We start from the raw sequence: 15,394 nt of genomic DNA, 5'->3' as shown, positions 1-15,394 counted from the left end.
TTTGCATGAAATCGGAATCTGGAATGATAAATGGATGCACAAGTAAGCCGAAATATGTAAGCTGACCCTGGTGTAAATGTGATTTATGATCCTAGCTTGCTTAGCAACATTTAATCCTGAGTTTGAACCTCAAAAAGAGCTGCGCCCTTCCTGGTTTATTTACCTGCTCGTGAAGAAGAAAACTTAGCTCACTGGCATGAAATGTTCACAAAGTAGTTTGTTATATATGCCAGGCATTGTAGCTTATCACTACATGTAAATTCAGCCCATAAGTTTGGAAGTCACCCCCTCCACTAACAATTCAATCATACCGAAGCACATCGCTTTTAAATTATTATCATGATGCATATATTTTATGGTGGTTGGCTCCAAACTTTAAACAGTAGCTTCAGGCTTTTGCTGTTATTTTAGTTCATGCTGTGTGATTGACAATACATTAATTGATTCTGTTTCCTAATGTTTCGGGTAAAATTATAAAGGTGTGTAAAAACATTTGTTCTAACTTGGGTGGTTTGAAAAATCTTCCTTTTTGTGAAAAATTTTTTTGGAATGACTCCATTACTGTTGACAAAAACAGGGGAGGGGGAGAAATATAGAAATTGGTGAGACAAAGTGATAAGAAAGAAGGCGTTAGGAAGAGGAGCTGAGGGAGGAGGAAGGATTTTTTCCTCCTCTTTCTCCAGTAGTTCAAGATCTCCCTTCCTCACACAGTTAATGCAATCGTTGTTGTTGTTTTTTCGTTCAGTCACTTCTGACTCTTCGTGACCTCATGGATCAGCCCACGCCAGAACTCCCTGTTGGTCATGGCCACCCCCAGCTCCTTTAAAGCCAAGCCAGTCACTTCAAAGATAACATCCATCCATCTAGCCCTTGGTCGGCCCCTCTTCCTTTCTCCTTCCATTTTCCCCAGCATCATTGTCTTCTCCAAGCTTTCCTGTCTTTTCATGACGTGGCCAAAGTACTTCACCTTTGCCTCTACTATCCTTCCCTCCAATGAGCAGTTGGGCTTTTATTTCCTGAAGTATGAACTGGTTGGATCTTCTGGTGGTCCAAGGCACCACAGTTCAAAAGCGTCTATCTTCCTTTGCTCAGTTTTCCCTATAGTTCAGCTCTCACATCCATAGGTTACTACAGGGAATACCATTGCTTCAACTATGCGGATCTTTGTTGCCAGTCTGATGTCTTTACTCTTCACTATTTTATCGAGATTGGACATTGCTCTCCTCCCAAGAAGTAAACATCTCCTGATTTCTTGGCTGCAGTCTGCGTCTGCAGTAATCTTTGCGCCTAGAAATACAAAGTCTGTCACTGCCCCCACCTTTTCTCCCTCTATTTCCCAGTTATCAAACATTCTTGTTGCCATAATCTTGGTTTACTTAATGTTTAGCTGCAACCCAGCTTTTGCGCTTTCTTCTTTTACCTTGATTAGAAGGCTCCTCTTTGCTGTTGGCCATCAAAGTGGTATCATCTGCATATCTAAGGTTGTTAATGTTTCTTCCAGCAATTTTGGCAAGTTAATTTTAGCAATTTAATGCAGTATTAACAAGGTATTTAATTTAGGTCCAGGAGTGGCAACATTATGTGAAAGTCCATCTTGAGAGAAAAGTGAAATATAAATCAAATAAATAAATATGTCTATGTTAGGCCTGTCTAAAGTATATTTTGCTATTTATTTGACATGTTTACATAAATAATAAGCCCATGGTCAAAATTGAACCTTTCTTTTGGTTGTTTCTTCTGCTAAAACTGGGCATAGTTGTTCTGGGCCTGATTTTGATAGGAAGAGCTGGTTGCTGACCTAGAAGGTGTTCACTCTTCCTCTCATCCCTAAGCGTTGTGATGAGATAATTTTCACTTTTATTTGAATGTTGTTCAGTGCTGAAATGAAATCAGAGAGGAGAGACCTAGCAAACATTATAACCAATTATTATAAGTGGTTCCAGCTGTAAGGGTACTTTCTCCAGAGTATGGTTATGGGTAAAAAAATCATTTTGAGCCATTTGTAACTCTTCACATATAGTTAATTTTATTAAAATAGCCTGTTATAACCCTTCAACAGTTGAAATCCTTCCATTTTGTTGTATTTTATCTGACAAGATCTTTGGACTTGCATTATTAAGCATCATTCTGAAATACTTCACATGCGTACACTGCTTTCCGATCCTTGCGTTTCAATTATTCATTTCTATGTTTTGAAAAATTAATATTAAAGATTATAAAACATGCATACCCCCCCCCTTTTTTTTTTTCTATTTCACTGTCTTCAAAATAGCTTACAATCCAAAATGAAATGTCGGATAAAATCAACATAGATTAACACTTAATTTAAAACATTTACAGGGTAGAAACAACACACACAAAAAACCCCGGCTGCCATCCTGCTAATGACCTAATATGACATAGGTTCCAAGGTATGCCGTTGTAAGTCACTTGTCTGATTGTTTCAGAGAGTGAAATTCCTTTCTTTTGTGGTTTAATGGCCAAATGACCCACCTTTCTTTTAACTGCATCCTCTTTTCTAACATGGACACTTACTGATGGTTTTTTGTGTCAGAAGTGGCTTGAGAAACTGCAAGTCTCTTCTGGTATGAGAGAATTGACTGTCTGCAAGGACGTTGCCCAGGGGACGCCCAGAGGTTTGATGTTTTACCATCCTTGTGGGAGGCTTCTCTCATGTCCCCGCATGGGGAGCTGGAGCTGACAAAGGGAGCTCAACCTGCTCTCCTTGGATTTGAACGCTTGATTTGTTGGTCAGTAGTCCTGCTGGCACAAGGGTTTAACCCATTGCACCACCGGGAGCTCCTGCTGATGGGGTGAAAGTGAAGAATCATCCAACTATGTGCCTCTAACTGGACACAGAGTGACCACATTATTATCCAGCCGTCTAATTTTGGATTCTTATCCCATCCTCTTTGGTATTAGGTATACCTCCCAATTTGGTGCCGTTTGCAAAATTCGATTAGTCTTCCTTCTATTCCGCCATCCGAGTCACTGACAATGGTGTTTAATAGCACTGAGCCCAGGACAGACCCCTGTGACACTCAACTGATCACTTCTTTCCAGGACGAGGAGAAGACATTGGTCAACCAAATACAAATCCACCTAACAAGAGCATTGTCTAGCCATATTTTATTAGCTTGTTTGCAACTATTATAGGAGACCTTGTTAAAGGTCTTATTGAGATTGAGATAGCTACATCCACAGTTTCCCCATCATCTACCAAGGAAGGAAAGAAAACAAGATTAGTCTGGCATGACTTGTTTTTGAGAAATTCACGTTGGCTTTTAGTGATCACGTCATTTCTAGGTGCTTACAGTCTGTCGGTTTAATGATCTGCCCTAGAATCTTTCCTGGTACTGTTGTCAGATTGTTCTTTTGTGTGCCCTTCGGTTGTTTTCAACATATGGCAACTCTATCACATGTTTTTTTCAGAATGGGTTTACTGTGGGTTTTCTGAGTGTGTGGAACATGTCCATGGTTATCCACTGGAGTTAATGGGGGAATGGGGATTTGAACCCTGGTCTTCAGAGTTATAATCCAATGCTCAAATCACTACACCAGGGGTCCTCAAACTAAGGCCCGAGGGCCAGATACGGCCCTCCAAGGTCATTTACTCAGCCCTTGCTCAGGATCAACCTAAGTCTGAAATGACTTGAAAGCTCACAACAACAACAATGCTGTCTCATCAGCCAAAAGCAGGTCCACACTTCTCCTTGAAATACTAATAAGTTTATATTTGTTTAAATTGTTCTTCATTTTAATTATTGTATTGTTTTAAGTGTTTTTTGCACTACAAATAAGATATGTGCAGTATGCATAGGAATTCATTCATGTTTTTTTCAAATTATAATCCGGCCCTCCAACAGTTTCAGGGACTGTGACCTGGCCCTCTGTTTAAAAGGTTTGAGGACCTCTGCACTACACCATGCAGGCTGTGACTGGGTGATAAATGTTTGGGTCCTTTCTTCTTCTCTTTGCACTCCCCCAGTCTGTTTAGACTTCATTCTTCCAGAAAATGTCCTTGAGAAAATTTATAATTGAGTTTAATACAGAAAGCAAAAAAAAAAAAAAAAATGTCTTTGGCATCGAGTTTCCCCTATTTCTACATCTATAAAATATTTACAAGGAAGTTGTGCAGTTTTAAGCAATAGAATTATTTTCCATTTTGATATTTTTATTTCGCCCTCTCGTTTTATTAACCTAATCCTGATTCAAAACGGTTGTCCATTATTGCGCAACTTTACTGTATCTTATTATAGCCTTGCTTGCAGTAAAGAAGCCAAAAACTATTGCCTTTTTAAAAGGATGTGGTTTGTGTTGTACATGGTGTGCATTTTGGAACTGCTCTCATTTTAAACAGACCTTGTTGTTGCTCGTGTTTACATCCAAATAAGTGTAGAAGTAGCACCCTCTGCTGGAATTTTGTATTTAAAGCTTTCAAAAAAATTTAGATATATAAATTCATGACAGTCTTTTTTCTGTTTTTCCTCATGCATGTGTGAAGTGACCACAGAGTTGTTGTGGTGTCCTCTGCTTACACCAGGATTTGAAACTATAAAGAGGGCATGTGAGGCAAAGAGGATAAACAGTAGCATGGTTGGGGCATAACATTATTTACGGGATAAACTCTGCTTGTATCTGATGTGTGAGGGCTGAAAATGCATTAGGTGTGTCCACTAAATCACACACATTTAACGGCTGAAGTGGCGAATACAATTTGCATTCATAAATGTAGGAATTAAAGGGCCATGGGAGTTCTCGACCAAGGAGTGAATAGGTTCTGCTATTATGAAGGTAAATATCCTATTGCTTCTACCAATGGTGCCCAGTCTTTGGTCCTCGAGTTGTTTTGAACTTCAGTTCTCAGAAATTCCAGCCAGCTTACCAGCTCTTAGGAATTGTGAGAGCTGAAGTCCAAAACATCTGGAGGACCAAAGGTTGGGAACTACTGGCTTATACTGTTGATACCTGTTTATTATTTATTTATTATTTATTTCACACTTTTGCACCCCGTCCTTCTCACCCCTGGAGGGGAACTCAAGGCGGCTTCGTAACAGGCAACCATTAGATGACAACACATAAGTTATAAATAAATAATTACAGTTAAAAACAGAAGTTAAATATCAATTATTAAAGCATCCATTTAAAACTTTGCCAGTTCAGAATCATAATCCAGGGTCAGTCCATTGCCAGTCACATAAAATTACTCTCATTCTAGTTGATGCATCTACTACTCGAATGCTTGGTCCCACAACCATGTTTTAAGTTTTTTCCTAAAGAACAGGAGGGAAGGGCCTGACCTGATTTCATTGGGGAGAGAATTCCACAGCCAAGGGGCCACCACTGAGAAGGCCCTGTCCCTCATCCCCATCAGTCACACTTACAAGAGGGGTGGGACCGAGAGCAGCCCCCCCCCCCCCGGTTGATCTTAACCTCCTTGATGGTTCATAGAGGGAGATATGTTTGGACAGGTAAACTGTTGAACAAGTAGCCTGACATTTGGTGACCATGATGAATTTGAAAAGGTTTTAGGTGCTTTGAATGCAATTTTCCTGCTTCTTGGCAGGGGGTTGGACTGGATGGCCCATGAGGTCTCTTCCAGCTCTTATGATTCTATGAAATGAATAATATTAGCACAGGAAAAAAAGATTAGAGTGGACACGTTTGCCCCAATATTGAAGAGGAGGTGTATCATATGTTCATACAAGTGTTGCTGAAAATGAATGTACTATTGATGGACTGTCCCCATGCTTTTCAAGGCAGGCACCTCATTATTGGTTTGCTGAAATGGAGCAGCAGTTCAAAACATAACTTCCAGCATTTCACAAGTGAATGCCAGGATGTGAGTGGCCAAGCAACATTGAAGTGTGGTCAAGATGGCAAACCAGGAAAACTCACAAGCTAGGAGAGATTGCAACAGCTGATTTTTGCTTGAGCCTTTTTCTCTCACATAAAAGCATGTATCAGCAAAGTTATCTTCTGTATGCCCACTTTCTTTCAGAAGCTAGAATGCTGACAGTGTTTTTCAGAGTGGTTTCATGAGTCAGGAGTGAATATGCGTAAATAAGTTTAGTAGCCATTTCTGGAATGTGACCGTTTTTGAAACAAGTCAAACCATGGATTTGAGTCCTAGCACAGTGGTGGTTCAAGCCTTTTGGGCTCAAATGAAAAAGTTGCCATTGGTGCTTTTGAGGAAATGTGTTTTGTGATTCAGCTGTGATACACACTGAATGATTTCAGAAAAGTAAATAATTGAAATAACATGAAGTTTAATGGACCCCCTTTTTCTGCAGTTTATATTAAAAGGCTATAGATTGCAAATGGAGGGTATAATGCCATAAAAGGTAAAGATAAAGATTTCCCCTTGACATTAAGTCCTGTCGTATCCGACTCTGGGGGTGGTGCTTATCTCCATTTCTAAGCCGAAGAGCCAGCGTTGTCCGTAGGCACTTCCAAGGTCATGTGGCTGGCATGACTGTATGGAGCACCTTTACCTTCCCGCAGAAGCAGTACCTATTGATTACTAACATTTGCATGTTTTTGAACTGCTAGGTTGGCAAAAGCTGGAGTTACAACGGGAGCTCACCCTGCTCCCTGGATTAATCCTTTCAGTCAGCAAGTTCACCAGCTCAGCGGTTTAACCCGCTGTGCCACCGAGGGCTCCATTATGATGCCATAGGCATGCACAATCTGTGGCATCTTGCGACAGCATTATGGATCAAGGTGCATATCTGTTAAAGCATTTCCATTAACTTCCAATTTTCTGGTGTTGTGGAACTTCAGCCAAAGTAGCAGCCTTAACTTAGATTTGAAAACAAATATTTTCTTTTAAAAATCCCTCCAACACTGAATTTTAATGCCAGTTGTGACATGTGGTCTTACGTATGGGGCCTTTCGACTCAATTTGACACACATTCTTTCAGCTGCAGGAACAGTTTCTTCCTAAAGGTTTTCTTGCTGTAAAGTAGTTGCTGAAATGAGGGCTTATCTGTTGCTTATCCCAAAATAACACTCCTTGATTTGTGTTCATCCTTCAGCTTGTTTATACAATCAGAAGGTAGCTCCCAAGGTTGAAATAATTTATGTGTTCTGAAAGGAACGCAAGAGTTATTCATTTACCGTGCTTGATTGTATTGAAGAGACTGAACACCTGAGATGGAAGCTGTGTGCCAGGGAATGGCTGTGTTCAAAAACCTGCTGTCTGTTCCTTCTGTTCTCTCTGTCTTTGAAGCATCTTTAGCACTGAATACAATTTTTATGACAGAATGGAAGCCAAACCCTCTCCCTTCCTTTACTTGGCATACAGTAATAAGAATGGCAGTGGAAGCCTGCTTTTGTCTCTTCAGGCTCTCAGGTATTCCACAGTCTTGTTTTTCTTTGACGTCTCTGTGACATATATGGGACATTCCGTGCCAGCATGGAAATTTCAGACATTTCTAGAGCCGCATTTTGGCGGTAGTCCTGCCCCTCATTTATAACTGTGCACTGTGCTTTCCTGTCTCAAGTGGTAGTGGTGGTTCTCCTTCTCCTTTCTTCCTTTTCCTTCTCCTTCACTACCTCCTTCTCCTCCTTCTCCTTCTCCTTCTCCTCCTCTTCCTCTTCCTCTTCCTCCTCCTCCTCCTCCTCCTCCCCCTCCCCCTCCCCTCCCCTCCCCCCCTCCCCCTCCCCCTCCCCCTCCCCCTTCCCCTTCCCCTTCCCCTTCCCCTTCTTCTCTGTCTACCTGGATGAATAGAGTGATAGAAGGCTCCTCTGTGTTATCATTTTGGTGATCTATATCCATTTCCATCCGCTCTTCTTCTTCCTCCAAACTTTCCAACTGTGCCCTTTAAGGACCTATGGCTCAAAGGGACCAACAAGAAAAATAATATGTTGACTACTTGGTTCATTGTAACGGTGGTTCATTGAATGGTCACCTGTGGACTCAAAATACTTACCCTCCTTTCATGCATGTTCCTTATTGCACTTACACAGACTGAGGACTGAGATGGGGGATGAAATTACAGCATATAAGTTATCATTGAATGGTAGGGTTATAGTCAAAATCCAGATGTAGAACCTTCCAAGATCTTGGTCTAGGTACAAAGTGACCCCATTAGTTTTGAGACCACAGATGGCCGCTCAGAGAAATACAGTTACCAGGAGACAATCTGTTTTTCCCCATTCTGGTAGCTTTTCCCCCATTCTACTCAAGGATCTCCCTGAATTCCTGCAGCCTCAGATCTTGGCTCCTCTGTGGTGTTGTACCACCATATCTACCTACATCTCCCTCAATCTTTTTTTGTTGGTTTGAAATGCAGTGCTTGTCATTCACCTATTGCTGGCTCAGTGACACTTATGGCCATTCCACTCCACTCCTATGCCCCAGTTCTGAAGCTGGACAAACTGGAACTTGACTCCTGCTGAGATCTGACAATACTTCAAACATCTTATTCTGAAGTTCCACAAGTTATTCTTTGAGTATTAATAGCCTCTTATGATTTGATGACTTTTTAATAGAAATGTTGACTATAACACAGTAATTTTAAAGCAAAAATGTCACAGTCAACTCACTGGTGTAAATTTCTCAGATCCAATATTGAATGGTAGCATTGTGAGCAATGACAGCATTCCTGCAGTGTCTGACTGAATTAATAAATGAGTGTCACTCCTGGGATTTGATGAGAGAGAAAAAAAATCTTTGAAATACTTCACACTGCAAAGCATTGTCAAGTACTGTTCCAGAAGTTCCATACAGAGTAGGAGTACCAGGTGTATTGTTCCTGCAGTATTGTGGGAAAAACAAGGCCCTGTGTAGTAGTTGAATCTCCTTTTTTAGATTTCAGAATTGTCTTTATTGTTGTTGTGTGCCTTCAGTGGGCTTCTGACTGAGGTTTGCTGTAGGGACACCATAGAATGGTAAGACTTATTTGGGGAGTCTGCTTTTGTCTTCTTCGGTACCTGAGAGATTGTGCCTTACTCAAAGAAATGGATATATATTTTTACAAATGCACAGACAAAAAAGTGGAAGTGCCAGGAAGCTTGTTCAGGTGTTATTAATCTTTTGAAGACCACAAAATTGTAAGTACAAATTTGGAAGGCTTTAATTGATCAGAAGTTAATTCTGATAAATAAATAATGAATAATACCACTACTTTCAAAGATGCGTTAGCTACTCTTGATGGATTGTGACATTACTTATACCAATATGGCTAAGTCTATTTGTGAGCATTATTCAGAAACTAGACTTAAGTTCAGTGGATGGGATGGACAGTACTAGTAATTCTCCATGCAGTTAGTGCTATTCATTTTCATGTTATAACATTTAACTGTATGGTAAAGTATGTTATTGTACTTATCTCTTTAATTTATTTTCTGTGGATCTCATCTGTGCATACATGATCACATAAACACCAAGTCCAGATTGTAAAACTTATTTATTCTTCCTGTTGTGTGTCATCAAGTTGTTTCCAACTTCTGGTACCTAAGGCAAACATAACTTTGGTTTTCTTGGCAAGCTATGTTCAGGGGGAGAGGGGGTTGCCTTTCTCTGAAGTTGAAAGAGTGTGACTTGCCCAAAGTCAGCTATAGATTACCATGATTGAGAGGTGATTCGAACCCTGATCTCCAGAGTCATAGGGCCTTTCCAGACAGGCCCTATATCCCAGGATCCAATCCCAGGTTTTCTGCTTTTATCTGGATTATATGAGTCACCAGTGCCAGATAATCCGGTTTAAAAAGAAAAACTGGGATCAGATCCTGGGATATAGGGCCTGTCTGGAAGGGCTCATAGTGTACATCACACTGGCTTTCTGTTCTAATAAATAATAAATACCTCTGTATAATGATTAGATGCCTGTTCTTCTTAAAGTACATAATGCACCTGTATTTAGTTTTTTCCAGTTTTTTTTTAAACATCGAGGGTTAGGAGAAAGGGAACTGTTGCCACACCAGCCCATTTTATCAACAAAAAATTCAGCAAGTTTACACCTCTCCTCCAGTTGATTCATGCAGGCAAATATGTCAAGTTTCTGTTTGATTGTTTGTTTTTACAGTCTGGGACAAACAGTGAAAGAAGATGTATTGAGGCCCTGCCTTGTGTGAGTGGGGCGATGTATCTAGCAATATAGATGACAAGTTACGATGGAGCCATTCAGTGCCATTCCTGCCCCATACTGCACTTCAATACTGATCGTATTGACTTGTCACATTCCCAGTCAGATTGCAGTTTTTGGAAGATTAAGAACAAACTCTGCATTCATATTTCTTCCTCACATGCCTCAAGAGAAAACTTCTTGGCTTTTTCAAACTAGTTTGTCTTGACATCGAAACAGGCAAATTCTGATTCTACTAGCTTCTCCAAACTAGGATTATGTATTAGGATGGGATGTTAGGGACGTGGCATGATGTTGTGTTTGAAGTCATAGCAGATTCTAGTCTTTTGAAACACAGAGGGAAATTATCCCCTTTTATTAAATTAGTAACATACACTAGAGGTAAAATATCATCAAGATAATAATAATAATAATAATAATAATAATAATAATAATACACTTTATATTCCGCTCTATCTTCCTGAAGGGACTCACAGCAGATTACTGTATACCAAAATATAGGTAAACATTCAGTGCCTTTTATACAGTCAACAATGACATACAGTACACAGACAAAGGCAAAGGTTTCCCTTTCCATCTCAGGCATCTGGAGGTGATGCTCATTTCTGGCCATGGGGAGACAGTGGAATTTATGAAGATGGATAGATAGTTCAACTGCTTTATAGAACTTTAAAAATGGCATCACACAGGTACTTGCCACGGCTAGTGTCATTCTACATTTTTAAAAATTATTAATCCATTTTATAAAGAAATAAGAAATAATAATATCACACTAGTTAGCAATTGGTATGATGAAATTTTGGATGTAGCGTTTTATAAGAATTTTATTGGCTTCCAAGCTGACCTAGTGAGAATAAAATTCGTTCTATTTTACACCTTAGGGGTGACATTTGAGTTCTAGCAGAGAAAATTGCTAAAATAAAACCACTGTGCACTTAAAATGTTTAATAACCCAGAGACGAGAATGTAGGAACACAGTGTTCAGTATAATATGAATCCAGAGTACAGGAGGATTATGGATTATTTAATTTTAAAATCCTCTTTGGTTAATTCCACCCTGTCTTTTATGTTTTGGTGTGTGAGTGTGTACGTGTCTGAGAGCTGAAGTATGAATATTAAGTACTTCTGATAGAACTCTAAAGTAGTAGGAGCAAAAGGAAAGGTGAAACTTATCTAGTCCTGCCTGGGAGCATAGTTAAGCATGGCAAGGAAGAAAGAAAGCAACATTAAAACATTATATATCCTTATGAAAGTAACTGTATTACTACCTGCCTTTTTCACAAATTAGTTGTCAGTGCTTTACAGAAAGAAACTACCCAGAATTGCAGAACAAATAATGTATAACTACCTAGTAGATTATATTGAAACGGTCATCCTCCAGAAACATTTGGAATCTGGTGGCACCAGTAGTAGTAGTAATTTTATTGATGAACCCTTAGGCCATATCACAATATCAAACAAAACAACAAGGCTTAACAAGACTCGATCACACTCCATTTAGTAAGTTAAAACAAGACACTTATAACAGTACAGTAAACAAATATGATAGGCTATGATAAAACTGAATATATATATATATCATATTTCCTTATTAGGTTTTTAAACGTGTCGTGTTACTGTTAATGTTTATTGCTTATTTTTGCTTATGAGTTATTTATTGCTTTGTATTTTTGTTGTTATTGTTTATTGTTATATTGTGGGCTCGGCCTCATGTAAGCTGCACCGAGTCCCTTGGAGAGATGGTAGCGGGATACAAATAAAGTTTTATTATTATTATTATTATTATTATTATTACCCCTACAATTTACCTCGATCAGCCCTACATATGTGGTTCTCAGACGTATTGTTTTGCTTAAATACAGAGCTGTTTTATATGTTATTTTTGGGACTTGACCACACATAAAGTATGTTGTTCTGATGTGAGATTCCCAATACATTTTCTGTTTGATATATGGACCAAGGTAGAAGTCTCTTGAGAGTTAGTAAGTCCAGTCATATTTTCATCCTGTAGCATCCTCCCAAAACCAGAATGGAATATGAGCATTCCCTCATCATCAGTAGAAGTACTGCAAGTTTTTTCACTTCACAAAAGAGTCACTAAAGAGGACTCATAGTTTGGATGAGTAACCAGACTGAAACAGATTCCACAAAACTATTGTTGTTTGAGAAATTAGTGGTTTCCATTTCATTTAAACTATAAAACTCTAGCTGGGAACCAGTTACTTGAAGGATTATTCACTTTTTTCAGGATTCTTATCTGCTGATCAACAATATGTCATTTCTTAAATAAGAATGTACTCCAAGTCTTCCAAACTCCGGCAACTAAAATTTTTATAGGTTGCATTTACCGGAAAGTGAGATGTCTCAATTATTTACAGAATAGTCTTCATCTTTCCAGCCCTTCCTTTGGGAGCCCCTTGGCCAGAGACCAAGCCCTAGAGTGCATTATTTGCTAAGAGTATCCTTTGATAGAGCTTACAATTTAATACCCATATGAGCTGTTTGGGAACAGAGCTGAGGGATATGCCATTGGTTGGGGGCGGGGGGACACAATAGAGTCCGGACCATCTTGTTTTTGTCTATTACTGCAGCGTTGTGACAAAGATTTTGCTTTAATGTAAATCTTTCTACCTCTTGTTTTTAGTATAAAATTATATCGCTAGCAAGTCCTTTAAGCAGTAAGATTTGTTTACTTTGAGGAAGCCACATTTTGCATCTCCTAGAGGTGAGACTCCCTTTCCAGTTGAATTACTAGGATCCTTTGGTAACTTTGAATGTTATGAAACACTTTGGTAATGCCAGTTTGCGTGGTGCTTCATTCTTCCTTGCATGGGAATTACTTCGGTTTTACAAACATATTGTATTATAAGCCTAAGAATCATCTACTATTTCAGTTGGAGTTGAGCCTTCATCTATAGACTCACTTTGGAAATGTGCTGGTGCATTATAAGTTTGAGCAAGCAAAACTGTTGGTGCAAAAAGTTTTCCTTATTTAATGGGTATTGTAGAGCCGTATGGTTTATAGGTTTATTCATGGAGTTACCAGGATGTTGAAGAGGTGATGGCTGTTCATGCTACTTTAGTTCTTATTTTTGAAAGGATTGTTTGGTTATTTTGCCTTCTTGGCTACTGAAAATAGATGGAATTGTGACATAGCCTCAGCAAAATGGGATCCTAGGCCTATTGGTTTACTTGGAGAAATTTCTTAATTACAGGCAGTCCCCAAATTTTAAGAAAGATAGTTCTGTAGGTTTGTTCTTGTTGAATTTGTATGTAAGTCAGAACAGGTACATTTTAAGTGTCACTCTAGCCATGTATGTTTTAGTTTTTGATAGTATAGGGAAGGGCTATCACCTCTGTGGTGTTTGTTTTGCTGTCTGTTCCCTGTTAAGAAGATTTCACCTCACTTTCTGTCCCTGCTGTAATTGGATTTTGAAAAGAATTGGCTTGTTGTGGAAACAAGGATTGGAGATAAAGCTTCAGTGGAGACACCTTTTCCCCATGATAACTCTTTCAGGAGTGAATTTCTCTTCCTTGGGGTAAATTTCTCTCACTTCCTGTTGCCTCACACCTGTTTGTAACTATGAGTTGTTTGTAAATTGGATGTTTGTAACTCGGGGGCTGCTTGTATTTTGAGCCTCTCTTTATCTCTCTCTCTCTCTCTCTCTCTCTCTCCAAAGGACCCTTAGATGGCAGTATGGTTCTCATTGTAATGCTATTTTAGTGACCAGAAATTCTGTTGTGCATTCATTATTTCCTGCAATTGTTGCATTTGGTAAAGTACACTCGTGTTCAATAATTTAAATACTAGAATATTAAAGTAATACATTCTTTTTCTTGTATCCAGTGCAATCTTGTGATGAACTGTTACCCCACCTTGCCAACAATGGGAAAAGAGATTCCTATAAAACACTGAGTAAGCTTTGCTTTCACTTTAGCTATCACTTGCCAACATTGATGCATTGCTTTTTCTCCTTTTGAAAATATTGAGAGCTGGCTGCTAGACAGATCTTTCCCCTTTCCTTCTTTTTCCCAGCCCCCCCCCCCCCCGAACCTCGTACTGTCAGCATTGTGCGTCATTTGCTTCAACAGAAATAAGGTACTCAGTAATATAAAGCTGCTGGACTGGAGTATTTAGAGTGTTAATGTTGCAAGCTGTCCGCTTTGTAATCCTTGCCTCCCGGCTTCAAAGATTAAACTAGTAAACAGGGTTATCTTCAAATTGCGGAGGCAAACAGAGACCAGTTGCAAAGCTGTGTGAGTTCTGACCATGTCAGAGTCACCCTCTCTACGGAGGCTGGAGGCTGCTGCTTCGGGAGCACTGCAGCAACGAAGCTGCTTTTGTTCCACAACAGAGTTTACATTCCAAAAAGTGAGCCTGACTAGAGCTTGCTGTTGCTGCTTTTTCCCCTTGACAACAGACTCCAAGAGTGGAAGTACGGGAGAGTTCACTGTCTTTACTGTTGTGTGGGTAGTGTGCATACTGTCGGCATCACGTTTCTCTGCTTTTTAAGAGTTTGTTCTGGTTGTCTCTGCCTGTTCTGAAATGTGTGTTCCGTCTGGAAAAATACTAGGCTGGCTACTAAGATCTCCCCCATTTCAGGTCCCATCAGGAAGCCCAAGTATGTGGAAAGTCCTCGGATACCAGGAGATTCAGTTGCCGGTCCAATGAGGAAAGCGTTGGAACAATCCGAACTCAACCAGAATGGTAAGCACGTGTTTTTTAAATAATTACATTTTGACTTAATGACTGGACCTGGATTTGAGGTTGTTATAAAAACAGAAAGAATTGTCCTCTTATCGCCGAATAGTTTTGCAGAGCTTGTAATTATTGGGGGGTCTAGAAAACTGCTGAAATTCTGGAATGATGGTTACTCGAAAAATGAAGTATGAGAGCTGCAGGTCATTTTACCATGAGAAAGATGATTGGGTTTAGTTTTTTGCTTTTTTCGAGTGAGAGTGTTCTGCTTATTCCACGTTAAACTGATGTGTCTTGCCACTGCAGTGAAAAGCTTTCCAAATCTGACAGCAATAACAATAGATGACTGTGTTGGCAAGGCTGCTAACAGCCCGACCTTGGAGTTAATTGGTATTCCTGAAAAGTTCCAAGTTCATTAAATTAGACTACGACATAACAAACTGCACTTTCAATGAATGTCAATGCAAAATGACAATTAAGACGCCCTGTTAAGTATTTGTACAATAATGAGGATTTCATATTCATTGTGATATTGTAGATTTACAGCTTCAATGGCATAACAAAAAACCCCAAAACAACCTATAGCATCAAGCTAAATTGTGCA

The 15,394-nt window shown here is 39.5% G+C and overlaps 1 protein-coding gene across 6 annotated transcripts in view; it reads left to right on the top strand.

Annotated features, from left to right (window-relative positions):
• The window catches only part of TANC1 (tetratricopeptide repeat, ankyrin repeat and coiled-coil containing 1), a 184,389-nt gene that overhangs the window by 101,067 nt on the left and 67,928 nt on the right, over positions 1–15,394 (top strand). For 3 of the 6 annotated variants that reach the window (XM_067472251.1, XM_067472243.1, XM_067472248.1), the window contains 2 exons: positions 13,939–14,007; positions 14,695–14,799. In XM_067472251.1, the coding sequence (XP_067328352.1) occupies positions 13,939–14,007; positions 14,695–14,799 (174 nt within the window). Of the gene's footprint in view, positions 1–13,938; positions 14,008–14,239; positions 14,528–14,694; positions 14,800–15,394 lie in introns of those variants that run through there. The other 3 variants (XM_060777412.2, XM_060777422.2, XM_060777384.2) reach the window with 3 other exon arrangements.

This window comes from Anolis sagrei, chromosome 1 (assembly GCF_037176765.1).
Source record: "Anolis sagrei isolate rAnoSag1 chromosome 1, rAnoSag1.mat, whole genome shotgun sequence".
NCBI lineage: Eukaryota > Metazoa > Chordata > Lepidosauria > Squamata > Dactyloidae > Anolis > Anolis sagrei.
This window is presented reverse-complemented; position numbering and strand designations above follow the sequence as displayed.